Here is a 24,469-nt window from a genome sequence, read left to right as displayed (position 1 = left end):
ACGGCCATTCATGCTACACCAACGTAACAGATAAACAGTTAAATTAGAGAAAAGTTACTGTACTAAAGTAATTCTGTTTTTGTTTGTGTGTTTGTTTTTTACAGTAGTAGATTTCAGAATTCTGTCAATTAAATAAAATGCTTTTTAATTACAGGACAGTGTGAGCAATGAGTTGCAAAAATGTTCTGTAATTTTAGACATTTATTTCTTACACCTTAAGCCCAAAGAGTCATGCTGACAGATTTCTTCTTTTTGTTACAGCAATGTTTCTTTGTTATGTAGAAAAACTGAAAATGTAAGAAAAAAAATGTATGAGAAACTGTTCATTCGCTAAAATTCCAATAAAAATTTCACTTAAAATTTTTCATAGTGTCGTCCTTCCCTGTGTTATATGGTAGTAAAGCATAAGACACCAGCAAATGCCTGTTGAGCAGAATTAGGCAAAATCTTACTGACAATTAACATTCACTCAAAGTTAATCACCCTAAATCCAGCCCTAAAGACACCCTCCAAACCAAATGATAACACGATGCAAATAAGCCCATCAAAACACTGCAACGAAGAAATAGGCTTTATGTTGGAAGGAACACACAAAAAATCACGACAAAGGAAACAGAACTTGTCTTCACTATTAGACAGGTGAGGTTAAAACAAAGATTGAAATGTAAATTATCTAATGACACAAGGACTGCTTGCAGTCTCTAATTTAACTGTATTGCTAAATTTCAATAAGCTAATTGAGGTCTCATAATTAAAAATTCTCTTATCAGAAGGAAACAGGAAATATCTGGTTACTTAACGTACACCCTCTAACATTCCTCACAGACTTTGGGTTATATTGATGTACTAGCATCATACAGCCCAGCACATCCCAAAAGTGAGCTATTGGATTGAGATGCGGTGACTGTGGAGGCCATTTGAGTCCAGTGAACTCTCTGTCATGTTCAAGGAACCAGTTTGAGATAATCGGAGCTTTATGACATGTCAGAAGATGAGTACACTGCAGTCACAAAAGGATGGACATGGTCAACAACAATACTCAGACAGGATGTTGAATTTAAAGCATGGAAGTTTCCCCCATCACTGCTGCCAGTCTAAACTGTTAACACAATGCATGATGCATCCACGCTTTCATGTTGTTTATGCCAAACTCTGAAACCACCATCTGAATGTTGCAGCAGAAATCGAGACTCGTGAGAGCAGACAACATTTGTCCAATCTTCTCCAATTTTGGTGAACCTGTGTGAGTTGTACTCTCGGTTTCCTGTTCTTAGTTGGGAGGAGTGACACCTGGTGTGGTCTTCTGCTGCTGTAGCTCATCTGCTTCAAAGTTTGATTCAGAGATGCTCTTCTGTGTATGCTGTGTTTGCATGTTGTTGCAGTTGTTATGTCTACATGTTTGAATGCATTTCAATGCTGCCATGTGATTGGCTGATTCGATATTTACATCAGTCATCAGATGAACAGTTTATATTAACATGCCATAACCTGACAGACAATAAATGACCTGGACACACACATGTGCTTGTATGTAACACCTAATTATTTATTAAGACTATTTAAATTGAAGTTAATCAGTGTATGGATTGGTCTGTGTATTTTTCACTAAATTGTGTTTTGATCCTTTGGCATTGTTTTTAGAAACTGCCAATAAAGCACCTTTATTTATTTTCTTAAACATCTTTATATATTTTTTTATTTCCTCAGATAAAGCAATCTTATTTTTTTCTTTGTATTTCTGATTTTCAGCCTCAGAAGAGTCACAAATGACGTCTAAGTCATTTGTGCCACTTTCTTCCGTCTGTCTTTCTGGCTCGCCTTAGCTGGAAACATTGCATGGGAAAGTTTCATATTGGCTGTCACCCCATGATGTCACAACAGTGAGGTATCAGCTGACTGACACACACCTCACATGACACCCATATCTGCTGAGGGACCTCTTTTATAGCTGCTCCCAGCCACTCCGGCTACTTGCTGAGGTTTAAGCACACTTATTTGACCAAAAGTCAGGATTAATAATAAAACATACGTAACTTTAATTAAATATGCCAAGAGTTTTTCTGCTAATTAAACAACAGTAACATTAAAGCTACTCTAAAAACAGATTAGCAGTTTGCCAGGGGAGAATCTATTTAAAGTTCAGAAATGTTATACCTCTGTTAGAGATGGCGGCTGTGAGAACACTGCGTGTATTACGTGATCAGAAGCACCGCTCTATATTTATCAGATCATGGGGCTTGCCTTGTCGCATGCTCACATGCAAGAACACCTACCAGAGGACGTACAGCATGGTGCTGCAGAGACTTCCTTGACCTTCATCTCCTGTAGAGCAGGACAGCTTGAATCAGGACAGGTAGGAACCATGTTTGGATGTAAAAGTACAACAAAACAGCTAAAACACATAAACATTTGAATTCTATATGCTGTAATTTTAATATAAGTAAGTTGTAAGTTGTGGCATTTTAGTTTTATGATTTGCATTGCAATTTAAATTGTGGATTGAAAATGACGCGCACTTAAAATTCATATCCTTGTATTTTTATGAGCAGCTTTATTAATGAGTTGATTTGAGATTAGAGTTTGCTAGTCATCCTGACAAGATCTGTAAATGTTAATATTACCTGATAACAAGGGTTTTACTTGACAGCTCTTTAAATTGATTTTGCAGGTTTTGTTGAAGTTGAAGCAAAATGGAAGAGTTTGAATACAGTGTGGAAATCTGTGACCGTGACTGGGAGCGCTTCTTTGCAGAGTGCGAGGAGTGTAATCTGCTTCCTCCATCGCTAGCAGGTCTCGAAGATTCGGGGATGAGTGACATTGATGACACGGGGTCTGTTCTTGCCATGAGGGCTCAGAGAGTCGATCTAACCGCAGGCTTTTCTGAGACTGACCGCCCTATCGATGGGGCGCCGCACTGTGAGGGCTCTCCTGTGGAACACTACCTCAGCAAACACGGCATAGGAGGGATGGAGAGCGTCCTCTCGGGCAGCGAGGAGGATATCCACCTGCAGTCCGTCAATATGTTTTTTGAAAGGCTGAAAAGTCTGACAGAGCCTGAGCCAAGCCGAGTGAACTTTGGAAAAAACAGTGAGGCAATACAAGAGACGGAGCGGTGCAGCGAAGGGCAGCAGGCCAGTAGAGATGCACTGCCAAAAAACATCCAAAAGTTTAACTTTCTGCCTGCCAGGGGTGAAACAGCAGTTGGCAAAGAGAGCAAGAGGCCTGTCGACACCATCAGAAAGACAAACACACTGAGAAAAGTGCACTCTGACCCCAGCATTTCCTTGCAACATGCAGCCAGTAACTCAGTACTCAACACTAACAAATCAACTGAAACTGAGTTATTCATCAGAGAGGAAGCCTGCACAGAACCCAGAGTCAGCGACGTACAGCAGTGGAATCGTGACTCACTGTGCACGGCCGTCTGCTCAGTGGCCACACCAAACAAGGTGCAGACATGCGCACTTCTACATGACTTTAAAGAGGAAGAATTGTTGAAACACCTCTGTAAAAAGTGTGCCACTGATTTAGCCAGTGATTTGGACATGGCAAATATTAAATGGCAGGAAGACCAAACTCCTATTGTTTCACAGTCAGACACAGCATGTTCAAACAAAGCAGTGATCCAAGAATCTCCGTCTGCTTCCATGAAGAGGAAGAGGAGAAAGAAGAGACGGCTCAGTGTGGAGCAAGGCGAAGGTGGGCACGGATACGAGAGGCAGGTTTTAGTCAAGCCGAGCGACTCGGAGGAGGAGCAGTGCCCGTCAAAAGCAGGAACAGGTCTCTGCTTTTCTGAGGATATCAAGTCGTTTTATTTAAACGAACCACAGAAAAATCTCACATCTCTTCTAACACCATATTCAATGACCAGCAGCAGTTTCCCGGTGATTATATCTTCTAATCCTCCATGTGATAGTCAGCACCAATATTTGTCAGAGAGTGTGGGCAGGCAGAGGAGGAGTACAGATACATCCGACAATAATTCAGCAAACAATAGCTCAGCGACCACACTGAGTCAAACTGATGACAGTGCAACGTCTGCACCAAACAGCAGTGCTACTGTGGCAACAAACTCAGAGGTTTGCAGCGAGTCGCAGGAAGAAAAATCAGCTGGACTGAAAATGTATCCTAAACTGCCAGTTTTAATGACAGTAGGTGAATATGGTAAACCAGACATGGGCAGAGAAAGTCAGAGCGGGGACATAAAAGTCGAGGGGCGTCACTCCGTCACTTCACCTGAAAATGAACAGAATCTCACATCTGCTGTAGAGGTCAAAGCAGTAACTCATAGTCTTTTATCGAGCTCAGAGTCAAATGCTACTTCTGTGGAAGTCGGCCAAAATGACAGACAACCCGCCGCTAAGTCAGTCCTGGCTGTGGAGGCTGGAAATTCTGGCGGGGACGAGCCCACACTGTGTCCCAGTGAGGCTGAGCCCCAACAACAGCTGGAAAAGGAGTTTCACAACACAGACCAATATAGCGGCACAATGGCAAACACCGACTATTCTCCACCTACAGCCTCGACTTTAAAAGGCTTGCTCACAAAACCTCTGCAATTAAAAACTTCTGCCTGCAAAGTTATCAGCGCTCAATTTACATCTGATAGTTTTAATCCCTCGCCCGATGAAAGCTTTCTGTCTAAAAGTTCACCCTGTATAGGTGTGAATACAGAGTGTCCTCTTGAGGTTCACACCTCACCCAAATTAGATATTTCAGAGAAAAGCACAGAAACACTAGCGGCATCACAGATAACAAGCAAGAGTCGAGCAGAAACCAAATCACCCGTGTCTGAAGATGTACTAACAAGTCTTTCAGATATCACAAATGTATCATCCTGCGGTACTCTGAACACAGAGTCACGGTCAAATGGAAATATCAGAGACATGCCAGCAAGTTTCTGTTCATCTGTCAGCGAGCAAGAGTCTGGAGGTCATGGAGGAAAAAAGGGGGACGAGAAATCTGGACTCAAGAGCCCAGACTCAGTGTGCGAGTTGTTGGGAAAAGCGGAAGATGCCATCTTGGTACCCGAAGCTGAATGTAAACCTGAACGGGTGCTGAATCCAGTGTTTGCTATGTCTTCCTTTTGGAGTGAGATGGAGAAGCTGACAATAAACGACATTCTGGGTTTGAGAATGATCAGCAAAGCTGCTCCACCCAGCTCCCTCCCACCGTTACAGGAAAACGAGGAGATGGCAGATTCAGGCTTTTTCACTCAAATAGACGAGTCCACACCCGAGCAAACGACCGAGGACGCCTCTGGTTTCCCCGATGCTGTAGAATCATGTTTTAATCCTAATAGCGCGGCCAATTTTTCCTCTTCACGAAGTGTTTTATGGGAGAGTGAATCAGCCCACGTGAGCCGAAGTGCTGATATTTACCCTGAAAATGTGATGCTGACATCTGTGAGCGACACTTCTCGACCTTTCCTCTCAGAAAAGGCTGAAAAGTCCCTCCGAAAGATTTCCAAAAATATCAGCGTGCACAACTTACGTGCACTCGAGTCTGAGTCATTTAGCTACACGCAGAAATGTGAAACTTTACAAACAGTAGATGAAGGAGAATCTCAGAAAGCAGAGTATGTCTTGCCTAAGCAAGACAAAGGCACAGATCCTCTGCCTTCCTCTCTGACAGACAGTTACAGCATCTCTCTCATAGATATATTTCAGTACTTCTTTGGAGGGAAACAAACTGCTCCCAGCCAACCAGCTGCAGATAACTTAACCACCTTCTACGATGACGGGAATTCAGTCCCTGAAACGTATGATCATTTTTTCTCTGAGTTCGACACAGAAAACTTCTTCTATCCGCTCATCGCAACTGAAGATGAGACCAAAGACAAGCCAGTTCCTATCTTTTCCAGCTCTCGCTCAGCTAACAGAAAATTCCAGTTCCCGGAAGCTTATGATTATTTCTTTGCCTCATCATCCTCATCTGACGAGTCGGAATCCGATGAAGAGGATAACACCGGTCCTGTCAGGGTATTTACCAGGTTCAGCCGCAAGGCGAGCTCATCTCATATTTCTAAAGACATGTATGATGATTTCTTTGCAGAGAACAACCTCAGACAAAACTTCTTCTGGAAAACAACATTCTCCTTCAGGAACATAAATTTTTCAGCATCTACAGTCCAAAACCAGGCGTCGCACTCTCTGTCTCTCGTACCTGCGAGACAAAGGGGCGGTTCTCATGCAAGGACAGTTTCTTCTCTGAATGCACTGGGAAATGAAGACGTGATGTTTCCTGATCCACTGCTCTACCACTTTGAGGACAGGGTAGTCAGCCAACTAGCACAGCAGCCTTTCAGATACGAAGACCTGCAGACGGCCGTTTCAAATCCAAGTAAGTCCACTTTAACACAACGATGCACACAGTAACCGTGGAAATGCGTTAGGTTATGAGATTCATTGCAATGTGCAGTGGTCGAATCTTCAGTATGTATCCTGGATTTCAGACATAACAGTTTGGATTGGTTTGATTTAAAAAAGTAAAGAGATGAGATCTCAGTAGCATCTTCACTGAAATTCCAAGTAAATGATTCAATTTGCCTTTATTTTTTGTAAGAAGTTGAAAGGGAAAAAAGACAGAAAATGCATTTTCCCCTCATTCATTCTTTATATTCTCCCAGCTTAACCATCTGATTTTACAAGCATGTCCACGTATCAGATAGGGGTCTAAATTTGTCATCGTTGCACAAAGCAGCACTCAGTTGCTTTCAAATCTTAAAATGACCTGTGATCAGAGATGGGCAGTAACGCGTTACTTGTAACGTGTTACTGTAATCCGATTACTTTTTTCAAGTAGCGAGTAAAGTAAGGGATTACTATTGCAAAAACAGTAAATAGATTACCGTTACTTTCCCGTAGGAACGCTGCGTTACTGCGTTACTAAAACCGTGATGTTTTTGGGAGAACGTCTCATGACAGTGATGTAAGCAAGTGTGACGTTCATGACAACAGCTGTGTGCAGATCAACAATGGATAATATATCGAGTGCGGGAGAGAGTATGAGCGTGCAGCATTTAAAGCGTGGAAGTACTGACCTTACTTTGAGTTTGATTCCATAAAAAGTGACAAAAACATTAGCATCTGCTGCGGGTAGGAAGAAAACTTCTTTTTACAGCGAAAAAAAACCCATAAACTTCCAAGCAAGCACCGAGTGCGCTATGACGTAATGGGAAACTCACAGAGAAACTCGCGGATTCTTCCACTGACCGCTGTGGCACACCTACACCAGGGTAAACCTCCGCCTACCCGCAGTCCTGCTTTACAGGTGAAAATAGAGCAAAAGGACCGCTAGTCTTTGATTTTATTTATTTTCTGCTGTGTTTTACTTGCATCTACTTGAAAGAGTGAGTGTAAACACAAAATATATATATATATATTATGTGCTGGAATGTGTTTAAATATTAAACAAATTTCTTCCAGTCAGAGAATGTTGCATATAATTAAATTTTAAAGTTAAAAAATTAAAAGATTAAAACTAATAAAACAAGTTTAAAAAAGAGACTTTTCCATTTAATTACATTTTGTATGATGGATTATGCAGAAAAAGTAGAATTGGGCTGAAAGATCTGTTGCTTTATCACCTATTCAGGTTGTAAATCGTGTTTTTTAAAAGTAACTAAGTAACTAAGTAATTAATTACCTTTGAAAATAAGTAATCATTAAAGTAACGGGATTACTTTTTGGGGGAAGTAATCAGTAATTAGTTACTGATTACTTTTTTCAAGTAACTTGACCAACACTGCCTGTGATCAGCCAAAATCTCCTGAACGAGGCAGCAAACACAGCCCAGAGGAGGTGAATAGAGTCCAGTTGTCTTCTGAACACTTCACCTACAGTATGCTGGACTTGATATTGTTTTCCACTCCAGCCTCAATGGAAAAGTGAAAAAAATTCTGTATTACAGTATCTTAGAGTGACACACTTAAACTTAAAAAAGATGTTTCGAAGAGCAAGATGAAGACTGCTCTAACTGTATGAACCTGTCCAACAGATTGCATCTCTGTGAGGCCTCCAGACAAAAAACCAAAACTAATAGACTATTTTTCATTAAATCAGGTTTAGTTAAGCTCTTTTTTGTTTTCCTCACATGTGGACGACTGTAACGTTGGACATGTCCACTGCTCGGTCAGCTGTTACAGTCCTGACTGGGACAGATTCTCTTTCCTCAGCTGTCACACGATCCGTACTGGACTGCAGGCACGCAGGAGTGAAGCTAAGGGGAATGGTAGTGCGTGATAAGTTGACTTCACTCAATGAGCGTCATATCTGAGCTCTAAGCCGGCTGTAATTGTGTTTGGCTGTGAAGGAAATGAAATTACCTCATATTTATTCATGAGTCTTTATGTGTAAATCCCTCTCCTCCTCCAATGCATTTAATTAATATGCTATATGATATCTGAGCTCTTTTGCTTACCCATGAGGGTTATCTTTAAGGTCACAAATACTCACTAGATATATATATACTTATATACTCCTAGAAGTGAACTGTCTGCAGGTGTTTCGAGGTTTACTGGGGCACTGTGTGAGAGCAGAGGAAGGCCAAACTTGGTGGGATTTTATTTACAGCTGCCAAACACAAATGGATTTCTTTGTACATGGTTGTTCCATTCTTGTGTGTTGCATTTGCACGAACAGCTTACCCACTCAAAACATTTCTGTCTTTGAAGGGTTGGATGCCCCATTCCTGCCGCTCAAACAGTCAGACATGTGTCTGGTTTGCATTGCGTTTGCCTCGTGGGTGCTGAAGACTGCAAATCCACAAGTCGGAGATGCTTGGAAGGCTGGTACGTGTGCAGCATCAGGGTGTTTAATACCACAGAAAATTTCCTTTTCCTGAAATTACAAAATGGTTCTTATTAAGTGACTGCGCTTCAAGTCCTGACACACTGAAACTTGGATTTTAGCAACAGGATTACTCACTTTTTCACTTGCATTTTCCACACAGTTCTGCTGGCTAATGTAAGTGCCCTGTCAGCCATTCGATACCTGCGTAAGTACGTCAAAGCGGAGGCGGCCGGCTGTGAAACGAAACTGCACCGCAGGGCGCTGCCTGCTCCTTCACCTCTCGGCCTCTAAATATGTCGAGGCTGAAGTGATCCATCTTTTCCAGAAAGTCCGCGGCGGATTGTTGAAACACGTTTGCACTGTGATTACTGATCTTACGTCTCACTGAGCTTTCCAGAGAAAGTGTTTATTTTAAGAGCAGTTATTTAACTTGAGTGAAACTTTAACATCCGAAAGTGTTCAGAAAAAAAAATGAAACGACCAAAGGCAAGATGAGGCAAGCTCATCTGACTGAAAGAAGGCTTTAGAAAAATCAGATGCATAAGTATGTGTGAAGCAAGCTTGGAGGTGATGAGTGATAAGTGGATTAGTGTGAGAGACTGTAGAGATTCAGGAGAAATTTACACAAACTTGTTTCCATTACATGACTTTTGGTAGCAGATGCTTCTATTTAAATCAACCAAACTTTTAAAATATTCTTACTCACAGTTATTGTATTTTACAGATTTGCCACTGTAGCCGCTCCCATTCAGAAGCATAATTTATTTAAGGGGGACAGCATTCTGTGCCAGTATCAGTTATATGTATATTATATATTATGTGAATGGTATTTTATGTTAATGACAGAGATCTGTATACTGTTGTCATATGTTGCACTGAGCTGTGGATGTTGATGATAATGGCAGTGATGCCTTTCAGTTGAACTAAAGTAAACAGTGTAGGTTGTGTGCTGTGTGTGTTATTGAAAAAGCAGACGTGCACGCAAACCTTTCTAAACACTAGATGGCGACATAAACTCATGTAACTGGACGCAGCTGTGTGATTTACAATGTCTTTCTTCCCTAGAATAAACAAAATACTGCCGATAAATCAGTACAGAAATATAAGACTAAGCTTATATCACAATATATTTTAATATACTGTTTAAATTTAAAGAGTTTAAAAGTTTGGTCAGTATTGTTGGTATTCAAAGAGCACTCTGTCAAGACGTTTTGTCCAGCAGGGGGCAACACTGGACCATAAACTCCAAGTGTTTCAAAGTTCTCTTGATTTTTCAAAGGAATCTTTTTGTTGTTGTTGTTTGTTGAGCCAGTTAACACTGACTTATGAATCATTTGAGCATGAAAAAGCTGCCTAACAGTAATGAATCACTGTTGTGTCTGCGCGTGACAGACAACTTAGCAAATAGCTTTAAATTGTATCTTCAGGCACTTTGTTACTAGCAGAAATCTAGTTTCTCATAGCTTACAATCATTTTATTAATTAAATCCAGGAAAAATACTAAAGAAAAGACAGATATAAAATAGTATTTTTGCACCAACTAAGGTGGATTTTCATACAAAATACTGACTTTTAAAACTGGTTATAATTGTACAACTCTAACCCTGAAACTCTTGTTTTTAAATCATTTACTGTATTTCCGTGTATGCCTGCATGTTTCAGTCAATTGCACCACATTTTGCTACAAGATGTAAAGAAATTAGAGAGGTCACATGATTTTTCCAAAGCACTGTACAATCTATTAATCACAGGTAAACTGTTGTTTATTATTTGCCTACATGGAAACTAAATGGTGTCTTACTAGACTTTGAAAGAGGCACCTGGTGAGCTAGTGTGTGCAGACTGCAGAAAACCTGTTTTACAACATAAGGTTTGCATAAAAAGACTTGTTTTATTCTTACACTGTTATTTTTCTCACGTTCTAATATAAACCAATCCTTCACCACTCACTATTAATTTTATTTAAAGCCAAGACACTTTGACAAATTATTACCTTTAAAGTGTTCCTATTACTATATGCAGAAGAGGACAAAACAGACACAATATACTGAAACTTTTAACACTTTTATTTCCAAATATAAATAAGCACCTCAAACAAAAATGAAAAAAAGCCACAGAGGTATCAGTACTGTGCACCTCTGATATTATTATTAAGTCAATATTAGTCAGTTACAGCCACATCTATTTGCCTTGACAGTATAGCACAATAAAATAAGTGTACAAGATTTACAAAAATATACATATATTCTTTACTATAACAAGCCCTGATGGAATGCTTTAATAACATTACACATTACAGTATAATATGAAATGAACAGCCTGTTTGAAAAACCTATAAATATTTTTAAAAAGAAACTGGGTTTACTACAGATAAAACCAATGACAGTGCACTTACAGCATATAGCAGATTTAGAAAATATTATTCAAGCTACACAGTATATACAGCATCCTCTACTGTCTCCTTCCACAAATGCTACATATTAAACAGACAACTGAAGCCTTTGTTTGCCACCTCCATAACGTTTTGCTTCATCCCGTCATTCCTCTGCTCAACTGCCCGACGTCTAACAAAGCAGTTCCTGGGATTTGTTGGTTCCTACTGTACACAGTGGGACCAGCACGATGCTTGCTGTGCTTGCCGGCTTTTATTATCCCCCTGATAGAGATCTGTTGTTTGCACACGTCCAGACGAGCGCCGGGCCATCCTTTTTGTTTTATGACCATCTCTGTGGTGTTGCCATGGCACCAAGCCCTCTGGCCCCGAAGTCTAATCCTGTCCAGTCTGTTGAAATTCCAGCCGTTGGCTGGATCATTCCTGTATCACAGTCGAACTCCCAAATGTTGTCATAGTCTACTTCCTGGTCATCTGGTTCTGCGGGTTCGAGGTATGAATTGCGACCTATAAGAATTGAAGACGATTAACATACTTGTAGTTTCACACAGCAAAAAGCAAACCTCACCCTGTTTAAGTAAACTTGGAAACAGTCCCAAAGTAATTATGGTGTTATGTGCATTGTCCCAAAATATGGTCTTACTGTAAAAACCAGTAGAGCTGCATAATCCCTGCTGCACCACCTTCTCTTGTTATTTATGGTCAATAGTAAAAAACGTGCAGCCCGTCAAATAAAATCACCTGGTAAAATCATGTTTACTAGTTTATCTGGATAATCAGATAATCTGGACTGACCAGAGAAATCCTAGTCTTGTTTCATCAACGATAGCAGAGCCTGTGTGAGCAGTTGTGTGCTGTCAGTCACAGTGGGGTTATAAATCCAATCTGTTGAGCAGTGTTCTCTTACACTGAGCTTCACCCTGTTGGGACAACTGCACCAGCATATTTAGAGCGACACTAAGCTCTAATTCACTGGCACATTTGCACATTTCCTACACCTTCAAATCTGCAACCTTTAACCTTCCGTCTACCTGCTGACAGACCCGGGAGTTTAATCACACCAAAGTGCGCACAGTGTTGAATTTACAGTGTGGTTGGAGCGTGGCCAATGTTGTGTGTCCTTTTAGGCACACAGGCTCACAGTGCTGACTTTTATAGCTCAAACTTTGAGATTGGAGATTTCAAAGAGTCTCCATTGTTTCTCCACAAAGAAAAAAAGGGGCTCTGTATCTTTGTTCACAGGATGAAATGAAAACATTTCCTATCTGGGCTAGGAGCACAAAAATGACACGCAGGCGTTCTAAACATAAAAGGAATGTTTTATTTGGCTATTGATTGCATGCCTTTAATTCTTACCTGGTGAGTAACCATAATGCATCTGAGCAGGCTTTCTGGCAGAGCTCGACGGGTGAAGTATCTGTCAGCAGATGTGAAAACAGAGACAGTTACTTCCTGTGATCAGTTACAACAAACATCCTCATGGTTTCTTAAAAATGTGTGTTTCTTCTGAACCTGTTTAAATATCACCTGCAGCACACTTGCTGTGCTACCATACAGTTTATCATTTCACTCTGCACTACTGCATTCCAGAAACCGGAGTGTCCTGGGAGATGAGTATCTCTGTGCCTCTCACCTGCTCTTGCATTTGACCTGGCACAGGCAGCAGCTTTAGCCTCGACACAGCCTCTGCTCTCTGCTGCGCTTGGTTCTCAGGTGTGTCCATCTCCAGGTCCAGAGCGTGGCCCTGGGAGTTGGTCAGGACCAGGCTTCTCCTGCCGCGTCCACCCATAGGAGGGTCGTGGAGCTGGAAGGAGGAGGGCAGCATCTGGGGTTCCTGGTGGTGGTACTGCTGTTGATTCAGCTGTTGCCAGAGCCGCGGCTAAGAAACAAAGAAATAAGATGTGCATTTTTAGCACAAAAGTTGCAACATTCCTCAGTTACAGTGGACAGTAAATGTATCCAATAAAATAAATGATGACTTCATAAAGAGGAATAGTGCAGTAAAACTGAATATTTTACTGCACTAGTAAATTAGGCCAAACTAAAATAATTAAATGACTGGTTGGCTAAATCACAATTTAAAACGTTTAAACTTCTATAGAAGATTTGACATGCTCTAAAAAAAGAGTTATCATATGACCAAATACTCATGTGTTTATGGGTGTTTGCACTGCTTGATATCAGACAGGCTGTGCAGGTGTAAATTGAACCTGTGGATCCAGTATCATTGGCCCACTTACCACTGGCCTGGCCTCTTCCAAGGAGTAGATTTCGGGGGTGCAGGGCTCATCGTAGAGAGGCGATAAGGGTTGTCGTGGGGCACACATATCCGAGTGGCGCTGGGAGATGTCAAGGGAGTACTTCAGGGATGTCTGAGGAGTGCTCCAGCTGTTAGACTGGAGAGGATTTAAACAGAGGCAGGAGTTAGCTTTACAGTAAGGAGAAATTTCCTTGCATTTGTAACAATAGACACAGGAAGTAGAAAAATCAACTAATCCACAATTAGTTGTAAGTGTTACAGTGTGATTGTGTCTTTGTGACTTATTCCAGATCTGCACCAGTGGAGCAGTAGAGTGCACCAGACTGGCTTAAGCTCTGTTTATAAACTCTAAGAGAGATCTCATTCCTTGCATCTTTGATTAAATTGATCTTTCAACCAGCCTAAGTGGCAGTGTTACTCCATTTGTTAACACCATATGCATGTCTCAGTCTATTGCCTGGTGTCTATTTAGGTTACTGCACACATGACACGTAAAATACGTCAGCGGTCTCAAAGGGAATATTCGGTTATCGAGTTAGACGCCAGACTGAATTACCTTGACAAGTGGAGCTTTCTCCAACCGCTGCGGGCTGGCCCGGTGCTGGGCAGAGTAGGGTATGCTGTAGAGCTGAGACAGCTTGGAGCTCTCTGCAGGCTGGAGGTAGGAGCTGTGCTGAGGGGATGAGTAGCGCACCGACAAAGGTCGTAGGTCACGCTCGGGCCTCGTGTGGGAAGATATGCTATTGCTTCTGCTACCTAGCTGGGCAGTCTCAGTCGAAGAAGGACGGCTGGAACTGTACTGTAAGGACAACACACCCAAAGGACAAAAGTCAGCCAAGAACTGGAGCTTTAGATCACATGTGCCAGCACAGACTGTCTCTTTAGCTTCTGTTTGCTCGTGTTTTTAGCAAACAGTGTCATGTAAGTGTGAGAGAAAAATGTCTCTGTTTAATTTGTGCCTTAGATCTGAAGCTGAACACTAGCATCTGGGCATGCAGCACGCTCTACTTTAGCTAATTGGATAGGCAGGCAGCTTACAGGACCCGCCCCCCCTTTCCTGGAGGAGTTTGGTCAAATGTCCTGATAATGCAGAATGATTAGGAAACTGCTGAAGCAGAAGCTAAAGGTCTCTTATGACTCCAAATCTATAGTTTTCGCAGATAGGCATCATTTGAGTGAAAATGACTTTGTTCTGTCTTTCCTTTTCTTTGCTGAAGGCCTGAGGATCAGCACCGGAGCCTTTGTAACAGGAGCACTTTGGTCTCTACACCTTGCTTAATAATTAACTTTGTGAAAGAAAGCATCTGGTTGCTCAGCTCCAACAAAACAAACACAGGCTTTTTTTTTTTTCACAACTCTGACCATATTTATATCTGTGCAAATATTGGTGCGTGCGATTAAGTCTATTAGATCACTTGAACACTCATGATTGAGAAGTAGCACACAGCCGACTTACACAACGAGGCTCGGAGTACCCAGGGGTGAGAGGGTTCTCGTCAAGAATTGGGAACTGAAGGTTTCGGGATCCTCGTCCACTTGGGGGCTGGCTAGACTTAACAGACTCCATTCTTCCTTGGCTGTGTCCACTCCACCTGTCAAACTGAGGGGCCTGGAGATTAAAGGGCACAAAGCACGCATTAAATATGTAAAGCAAGCGACTGTGAATAAATCTTTCAGACTTTGGTCATGTCTAGACCTACAGTAAATTGTTAAATTGGTAACACAGTAGCAAAAATAGAGGAAGTCAAGTATATAATCATGCTGAGTGTTAGTTTACAAAAGAGGCAAGGCCAGACTCATACTTTAATTCACTCCACCCATATTTTCACAAGAGATAGCTCTCTTAATAGCAGCTGTGGTCAGTTTAATTATGTTTGTCCCCTGAAAGCAAGGAAAGCAGGCCTCACCTCTGTCTTCGTCGGGGTGTAGATGATGTCATAGACGGGAGGCGGGGGGCTGAGAACAGGCACGTCAGCAGCTTTGAACTGCTGGATCCAGTCGCAGAACTCGGTCCTGTCCAGACAGGACACCACTATGGGGTTGATCATCTTGCCTGGGAAGAGAGGAGGGGAGGACAAAGCCTGTCATTCGGTCCACTTGCTCACTGGAATGTGCTATAGCAAGATTGTCATTCAGCAGGGATAAAACCAGCTCATTCATATTGGGGGGGGGTTACACTCTGTGACGCTAGCAGATTCATGGAAAAGGGCACTTAGCACAAAAACATGCATAAGAATGCAGGCTCATTAAAATCTCTTTAACATGGATATGACTAAAGAGCAGTGCATTGATTCACAGTGTTTACCTTCAATCATGAAGGTGTTGGGCTTGACGTCTTGACAGGGCGTGGTCACTGTAATCATGTTGAGCGGAAGTTTTCCCTGCAATTGTATAGCAACAGGTTAACACAACTTTCTCGTGCACACTCTTAATATGTCGGATGCATTTAGCCTGTGACTCATTTGAACATCAGAAAGGGGTCAACCTCACCTTATAGAAGAGCCCGTCGTTCTCCTCTGATAGGATGATCAGGGTCGATGGGTACATCACCAGCAGCCTGTCATTCTGCTCCTGAGGACAGAGAGATTTATGAAGCGTGTGGTTTTCTTTTGCTGAGAATTTATATTATTTTTCAACCAGAAGCAACATTTTTGCATAGTTTCCCAATTTTGTATATCTTGTTTACATATTTTACCATGTGTGCCTTTCACTTGATTTGTATGTATGCCTCCTGTTTGTATATATTTCCCCTGTGTACTGTTTATTCCTGGTGTTTTAATATTTACATTTTATTCCTGCACTTGATTGTTGGGTTTTCTCTGTATTGTTCTCCATTGGGTCTTTTACCTTACTTCTGAAGGTAAGAAGGCAAGCCCTGATAACTCAAGCAGTGATAAGATACGAATAACCTCCGGTGCAAACACAACCATAAGACCTGTGCGAACGTTAACAAAACCAGCGACATTATCTTTTAATACGGCGCTGTGAGAGGTACACTTTAAATCTCAGTAGGATCTCCACTCAGAACCAGTTAGTGGGGGGATTTAAAGGTGCGGCAGAGGGACGGTTTATGTTTCCACTCTCTCTCTCACTCTCTCTCTCTCTCGGAGGGCGTGTCTGGATAGACAGCTGACATTCCAGCTGTGAGGTGAGTCGAGTCACTGCGTGAGCCCAGCAAATGCCTCTCACACACCCAGGCCCTAAATCTCAAGCACTTCAATGGGACTGCCGATTTTTTCCCACAGAAAATAAACTGCAGAGATCCACGCAAGTTGTGTCATGACTACTGTTTTTTTTTTATTGGCTGCTAAACGAAGCCCTGTTTGCGGTACTTTTTTTTTGTCTTCTTGTATGTTTTTCAGGAGCAACCAGGTTGCAGGTGTCTCGCACTGCTGGTGCACCATGACAGGAAACAAAAAGGAGCTGAAGGACATTATATACACATATAGACTCCACCCTTTTCATTCACTCCTTACATTTTGTTGAGCTGATGTTTGTGTTTGTGTTGCGCAATGTGAAAACTATGTGAGTCACCTAGATTAAGGGCTGATGTTATCCTGACTATAATCATGGGAAAAATTCTCAGAGTTTGAAAACATGAATGTATCATTTGTTACCGTCTGTACAGTATTAGGCAAGTGACCCATAGCAGTGATTCAGTCTTGATAAGAAGCAGAGGTGACGTACCAGGCAGGGCAGGTGCTGCAGTCGCACCTTAGTGACATAGGTGATGGTGCCCAGGCTGTCTCGCTGTGAGCCTTCCCACTCGTGGATTGGCTCTCTGTTGATGGAATTTCTCAGCTCCTCTCTTCCCTCGAGAGAGTTGTCCTTGTTGAGCTACACGAGTGAGTAAACAAGAGATGAGTTAGGTGAGTCGGATCATCACCTGAGTAAATATAAGAAAAGCTCGGCTTTTCCTGAAACATAATCGTGTTCGTCTGCCTTCCTTCCCCGGCTTGTACGCCAACACCGTTTTAAAGAACTCATGACTCTGTTTCTTTTCTCTTTTTTTTCGTGATACATCCACATTCACGTGTTTTATCAACTAATTCCCCACCTGTGGGTGTAGAGTCAGCACTTTACCCCTGCACAGATGTGAGGGTTAGTTTGATGTAGGCCATGATGCGGTCAAGGCCACTCCCTAGTATCGAAGCCTCAGGGAGAGCCAGCAGTGAGTGACCCACTTGACTCACCTACATCTACACGCACGCACCCATCCTGTTTTATGAGCCAGGACTGAAGCCAAAGTATTTTCTGGCTAATTCAATGTGTGACTTAAGAACACACACACACATACAGAGGCCAAAAAACCACAGGCGAGGCTGATGAACTTACTCTCACTCTAGTGTAGTTTTCTGGTGACGTTGCATTTCCTCCATTAGCTTCAATGTTTTCTCTGAGCAGCCCAAACCACATGTCCATTTCTTCTTGGTTGGCGAAGTAGACGATGATGGGATTCAAGCTGACGCCTGCAGGATGTAAAAGGTCACAGGTCAAAAATGTAAACCGCTTCCTCTTTCTAAGCCCTTTTTTTTTATCTCACAGTGGCAGATTATTCATGTCCACAGTCTGCCTGCTTTGATGTTGTGAGGCGTTATGCAATAAGGGCCATAAATGTGAACACATGTTCAGGACAGTCAACCACATGTAAGACCTATGTTGGAAAAACCCCTCTGACCTGCTGTGTTTGGTATTTAAGGATTGTAGGAGATTTTCCTTCCCACACAGTGCTTATCCAGAAGGAATGAACAGGACCTGGGATGAATAGATCTGGAATCTCCCTCTACCTATCAGTCCCACACATACCACAGATAACCAGCACAGATAGGTAGTCTATTTCATTCCCGTCCACTGGCTTTTTACTGTAATCGTCTGGAACCGTGAACCTGTTGACTGCTCCCTTAATAAGCAGCTCGTCTGGAGTCTTGTGTTGACTTTCTTTTCACTGCAGGTCTTAATTTTAGACCGTGACCACAGCACTCCCTAAAACTTAAAGTTATCTTTTTCACTCCCTCAAATCTTTCCTCTTTTTTTTTTAAGTTCAAGCAACGCAAACATTACGAAAACGTCTCTCCCGGCTTTCAGTCAGTCAGGTCATTGACTGTTGTTGAAAATGTGCCACAATAAACATCTTGTGTTCACAGCTACATGTGTAAAAGCTTCCAGGAATTTTTACACATCCTCTTGTGTTGCTTTTGCACAGTCACCCCTCTAAGTCATCGACAGCGCATTTTCGACTCAGTGAGAGGAAGACATCGGCCTCCCTCAGAGAACCGATGTACATCAGCTCTCCCTTTTTGACTCAGAACTTCCTCACGCTTCCTCCAAATGTTTCCGGGCAGCTGTGCCCTGGGGAAGGTTAACGAAGTTTAAAACCAACCAATAAAAAACAACAGTGTTGAATAACAGGCTTGATCTGGGAAATTGCAAAACCAAAAGCGTGAAAGAGCAACACCGGAGAATGTCAATATTCTGGCAGCAGATATAAAAGTCCAGTCCACTTCTCTCGTTTTTATTTCCTGTGCTATTACAAAAGCTACGTAGCCACAACAGCTTTTTGTGATTTTAATTTAAGAAACTTTCGGATACTTTTTTTTTCTTGCCCATTCAAAGTTCAAAAGCTAAGTGGCATTTCAGCAAGCCTTAACCTGAGCAGTTTTTGGAAAGTGGCACCATAGATTATAGGCGGTGACAAGGTTAAGAGCGGTAGCTGGGCTTTTCTGCTCAACAGCTGGGCCGGCTGAAGTGCACCTGTTGTCTAACAAGCAGGGTATTTAAGGCCAGTTTGGCCCTCCCTGACCGAAGGCGGAGGGGGCTCAGCTCTGGTTCATCTCGGTTTTGAGAGGAGGTGAAGAGGTGAGAGGGATTGCGGGACCTTTGAATCCCCAGAATGTGATAACAGTGGAAATGCTGCAGTCTGGAAATAGTGGGGGGTTTTCTTTTCTAAAGAGAGGAGAATTTTTACTTTGATCTATAACTGATGAGGCGGTTCGACACAGCTGACCACACAACAGAAGATTAAAACAATAAATAAAAATTGTGTCAGTCTGTCTCATCATCAAAAAGAGCTATCCACAACTCTACATTATACATTTTCAGTCTAAGTGATCAATTACCTAAATTCCACAAAGCCAAAGAAACAAAACAGCATTATTGGATACCACGGCACAATGCCAGCAACCACTTGTGTCCTTTCTACTGAAGTCAAACATACCGTTTATTTGAAAGGCGAATTCCTGGGGTTGGCTGTGATTGCAGTTCTGCTGCAGGCTGCAGATAGTGAGCTCTTTCAACGGAAGAGTCCCCTGCACATAAACAGTAAAACAACTTCAGTCATGGCGCTTTTCACTCATTTCACTTTGCAACTTGTTCTCTAATGTGTGCCTTTCTCTTATTTTTATAGCATATATTTCTTTCGTTTTGTGTTTATTCCTGCTGTGTACTATTGATATTGACCCACAATTTCGTTGTGCATGCACAATGACAATAAAGAGCTATTCTATTCTCTTCACTTGCACACAAACATTCATAAACTACAAACCGTTCACTGCATCATCATCAGAGCTGCTATATGATCTGTTTGAGCCATCTGTTCAGCTCTAGTTCTTAACCAAAAATTATTCACCATGACAGTGAGGTCAGTCTTGGAAGCCAATGATGTATTCATGTCTGACTTCCATTTTCCGTCCTCTATAAGCCTGACTAATACTGCACACAGGTGCTTAGCTGTCTCTTTTAGAGAAGGGGTTTAATTGGCGGTAGCTACTGATGATTAATGGCTGCTCACGTTTTATGAGGCAGGTGAAGACACGTAATCATACCTTCTGTTTACCAACAAAGTGCTGGTTGACAGGGGGATCTATGTCAGAGCGTATGATGAAATGACAATCTTTTTTTTTTTACATCTAACCTGAAATCGTGAGGATTTAAAGGAAGGGATTGTTGATAATGTTGCTTGAATTTTGAAAACTCACCTGGTATGTCAGTCCGGTTGTGTTGTTGGAAACAAAATGAAGGTGTGTCTGGAACAGATCCAGGTAGCAGTCGTGTATATCCTGAAGAGACAGTAAGAGAAGATGAGCCAAATGTGCCGTGTAGTAAAATCTATCCCACCTGTGAGGATTACTGTTCTGCATTAAAACTGCAATCTCCGGTTGCAGGTAAATGAAGCTGTGTATGCATAAAGGCCCGTGCGGAGGCGCACGTTATTACTGTTTATTTTGTACCTCTGATTCACTGAGTGCCCACCGTCTTGTTACAGTATTATTTTGCTCTTTACTGCACAGTATGTTCTTTTCCCACCGTGACGTCATTCCTTCAATTAATTTTTTTTACGCTTATTGACAGAGCTGTTGTGTCACAACTTTGACAAATTGCAGTTCCCACCAGCAAGTCCTCTATCTGTGCCTGGGATCAGACACACTCTCTCTGTACCCTGAGGTTTTCTCATGAAGCTGTTGCACAACCACAGCCTATGCAAGCATGTCCAAACACAGGCTGCGGTTCTCTTTTTGGAAAACGTATTGGATCTTTCGCAGCCAACCAGTGCGTCAAAGCCGGCAGCGAGTTTCATTGTGTTTGGTGGCTGCAGCCACATCCTGTTAATCTCCACCTGTTTTGTTTTTTTGTTTTTTCGGCTTCTGACACTCACTGGGTTCGCACAGGGATGACTGGCATGATGTGTCACCATAGGCTTGGCCATTGTTGGACATGACTTTAACCGCAACGAGGTAGTTGCAGTATAATCTTTGTTTTCTTTTACAGCTGTGTTCCTGACATTGCGACACATGGTCATTTTAAAAAAAAAAGGTGCTTTGCTGCGCTCACCTGACAGTGGAGGAAGCGGAAACGAACTTTGGAGCTGTGAATCATCCGTCCATAATTCTTCACATTGATGCTGCTCTTCTTCCAGCCGCTGATCGGGTCGTAAGCAAACGGAGGATCCCATTTGATATTTTCTATCGTCTGCAGATCTTTAGGGGACATTTCCTGCAACCAACAAGTCACAATATTAGTTCGGGCATGTCAGCAGTAAAGCAGTCAGACCTGAATTTAAAGTCAGAAAGATTGGCACAGGGCTTGAAAACCACAGCCGAGCAGTTCTGTTTGGCATGTAGATGAATGACGTTATGTTTTCAGAGCTGATGGAGGTACGTACCTTCCTCGGGGTGACAGTGCAGAGGATATTTATGATGCTGTTGGACTTCTCCTGTCCCTCCTGGGGATTATACTTGCGAAACAAGCGACTGCTGTCATGAGAAAGGAAAACTATGTGTTAATACTCACTCTCCAGTGTTTACCGCCTAATCCATGTTTAGCTGTTTGGTTTATTTCCCAATCAACTTCACGCCTATAAGGATTCCAATATAGTCTCCTGTACAGTTAGTGAAATAACCTAAATCTAATGTTTGTTATAGCAAAGCTTTTCCTTCCAAAGTCACACTTTAGTTTAAATCACGTTGTCTGTCTCCTAAATCAATCAGCATCCACATGCCTGGCTCCCACTCTGTCAGTGCCAGCCCTTTAAATGATAAGAACAACTGAGTCTTGTGTTTGTGATAGCGAGGATATCCACAGGGAAAAATCAGCATTCAATGTCTCTCTTTGTTTTGCATGACCCTCATCTATTACCATTTGTGTCACATCTTCACGAGGAAGCTCCCACACTGCAAAGATAAGGCTTTAGAGACTGCTTTTACAGCTTCCGCTTGTAGTTTATCTGCTTATCTGTACATATGTGTGCCAGTGTCCTCAGTTTAACAACGCAGGCTTTTGTTTTTATGCTGGGAATCAAGGGTTGTCCGTCCAGGACGTCCATGTGCAGAATTAATTATTTATTAGTGCCTATTGAACAATAAAAAAATAAAACTTTCTAAAATGCATTTATGCGCAGTGAATAAATATAATGGTCCTACATTGTGATGTAATCTGCATCTGCAAGGTGGCAGAGGAATGTGTTGTAGATAATAGACAGGTAGTGGATTTGCACACCCAACATTCTCCAAGTCACTGCTGTGGCATTCAGCACCATTCACTCCCCTTTTCTTCAGGGAATACCTGAGCCTGGCCTGATTCTCCAACACAAAGAGGTTGTACGGTAACAGAAAAATGGAACACTGACTGTATTGTTCATCCTGATCCAGTGATCCTGCCTGGAAGGTGTATCACTGTCCAAGTTTGAGCCGCTGAGCTTTTAAAACCAACGGTCTTTTTAGGGTCGCAATGCTCATCTTTTTATTTTAAAAAAACTTTAAAGCTACATGAGATGTTTAACCAAACTACATCCTGAATCGTTAGTCAGAAGATGAAGAATAGAAGCAGTGGTGAATTAGAACCAGATGTGATGGTCTAGCAAGGCTGAATCAAGGGTAACATGCCCAGGCATATAATCCTGGGGGATTAAAAGAAAACCAGGTAGAAAACCAAGTGTAAGCCAGCCATCTCCATAGTCACGTAGTCATGTACTAACTTAGCAGACTAAACCTTATCATTTAAGAATAACAGCTCAAAATTAATCACGTTAATACTCAAGTCTGGATTGGTTTTTGTGTGTGTGTTCATCTTTTGGAGGGAAAACAGAGTAATCGACAGCTGGCAGATCATCTTCACAGAGATGCAAAGAGGAGGCAAATGGTAACTGGATCATTGACACCGTTGGCCAGACGGACAGGCTGCTCAGGCACGACTCCGGGACTATTCTGTATTATGATCCTGAACCTGGCCCCACAAAATGCACAACCTCTGTGTAACCCCACTTCTCAAACCCTCAAGAAATACCAAGAATACCTTCCGGGTGAAAGCCAGTGTCTAAAATAACAATCTGCTGTCAAGGGCATGACTCTGTTTACACACCGACACAAGTACAGTATGAACACCCGGAGAGATTGAATAGTTCTTACCTGTTTCTGCGTATGAAACTCTTGCTGGAGAATCTGAAGTTGTGCTGGGGGACACATGACATACTGCTCCCCATGCTGCTTTCCTGTGTCGGGCTCTGCGCCTCTGTGTAGATACGCTGTAAACTCCCTGTGTGATGGATGAGTCTAATCCAGACGTGTGGTGCGCTCACTGCTGAAGTCAGACTTGTACTGAGGCAGAAGTAGGGAGGGTGAAGAGTCACTACTGTGTGTGAGTAAAAGGGGGTGGAGTTTGGGGCTGTGTCACAACAGGTTGTGTGTGTGTGTGTGTGTGTGTGTGTGTGCGTGTGTGTGTGTGCGCGCTCGGTGAATAAGGACACACACTCCCCTGACCTGCCCTGTCTGCTAAATCAATCCCGACAACAAAGCCAACAGGAGGGGGTTCAAGGAGAAGTGTGCCATTTCACACCTTCCTGGAGCCAAATGGAGCTCATTGTTGGCTCACCGCTGCAATAACTGGCCACTAAACACGCTGGATGGTGTGTGTCAATCACACGGGAAGATGGGAACTTCTGCTGGCATGTCCAGACATGAAAATGCCTCCACACTTAAGTATTCTATTTATTACTGCAAGGTAAGTATCTGTGAGCTTTTGGTTAGTAGACTGGATAAAAAAAACACAGCACAGGGCTTAAAAAGGGTCAAAACATCTGTTAACCCCAAAGAGGGGAAATGTCTGGCGTCACATTGTTTTCAGAGCAAGGATATATGAAATGTGATATTTTCTTATCCATGTTTGCAACAGAGGGAACAGGATGCTTGTGAATTCAACCACTGAAATTTTCATAAGCCAAGAGGTGTATGCAAACACATCTTGTTTGCATTTTAGGAGGATGTTCCCAAATTAAATATCCACTACCTAAAAGTGAGAGTCACTCTAAGAAGTTAGGTCTTAACACCCATATCTGGTTAAAGGTGTCAATTCCCAGGTTTCCAACTTCCTTCATAGAACACGCGGTCTTATCGGTCAGACAACAAAGCCCAAAACTCATGATCACGCTCTGTTTGCTCATTGATTAGATCATTGTCTGTGCTGAGCTGCTGCACTAGTGTCATAAATTTTAAGCGCACGCTGCGGTCTGTCAGTTGTAGTGATGGGTCGTTCGCGAAC

The 24,469-nt window shown here is 42.3% G+C and overlaps 2 protein-coding genes across 3 annotated transcripts; one reads left to right on the top strand and one right to left on the bottom strand.

Annotated features, from left to right (window-relative positions):
- The first annotated feature begins 1,999 nt into the window (after positions 1-1,999).
- On the top strand, positions 2,000-9,850 carry perm1a (PPARGC1 and ESRR induced regulator, muscle 1a). Its single transcript, XM_086278643.1, has 4 exons — positions 2,000-2,353; positions 2,669-6,339; positions 8,672-8,788; positions 8,950-9,850. Exons 2-4 carry the CDS (start codon positions 2,691-2,693, stop codon positions 9,078-9,080), a joined length of 3,897 nt encoding a protein of 1,298 aa, XP_086134769.1. The 5' UTR covers positions 2,000-2,353; positions 2,669-2,690; the 3' UTR covers positions 9,081-9,850.
- Positions 9,851-10,834: 984 nt separating this feature from the next.
- plekhn1 (pleckstrin homology domain containing N1) lies at positions 10,835-23,734 on the bottom strand. Of its 2 annotated transcripts, none has more exons than XM_086277703.1 (17): positions 23,692-23,734; positions 23,341-23,529; positions 21,600-21,687; positions 21,269-21,430; positions 20,416-20,496; positions 19,656-19,746; positions 17,777-17,910; positions 17,129-17,278; positions 15,932-16,012; positions 15,747-15,822; positions 15,349-15,494; positions 14,898-15,050; positions 13,998-14,240; positions 13,422-13,577; positions 12,815-13,060; positions 12,538-12,598; positions 10,835-11,688 (listed from the first exon to the last, which is right to left on the bottom strand). In XM_086277703.1, the coding sequence occupies exons 2-17, from the start codon at positions 23,412-23,414 to the stop codon at positions 11,504-11,506; spliced, it is 2,127 nt and encodes a 708-aa protein (XP_086133829.1). In that variant the 5' UTR covers positions 23,415-23,529; positions 23,692-23,734; the 3' UTR covers positions 10,835-11,503. The 2 variants fall into 2 exon arrangements, with proteins under 2 accessions (XP_086133829.1, XP_086133828.1); XM_086277702.1 differs by having other exon boundaries at positions 21,600-21,690; positions 23,692-23,733.
- Between the last annotated feature and the right edge of the window lie 735 nt (positions 23,735-24,469).

The sequence above is a fragment of the Aulonocara sp. 'chitande type north' Nkhata Bay genome, linkage group LG20 (genome assembly GCF_057382095.1).
Source record: "Aulonocara sp. 'chitande type north' Nkhata Bay isolate Kocher_YH1m ecotype deep benthic linkage group LG20, A_spYH_male_GT1.1, whole genome shotgun sequence".
Taxonomy (NCBI): Eukaryota; Metazoa; Chordata; class Actinopteri; order Cichliformes; family Cichlidae; genus Aulonocara; species Aulonocara sp. 'chitande type north' Nkhata Bay.
The sequence above is the reverse complement of the archived record's forward strand: the minus strand, read 5'-3'. Positions and strand labels throughout refer to the sequence as shown.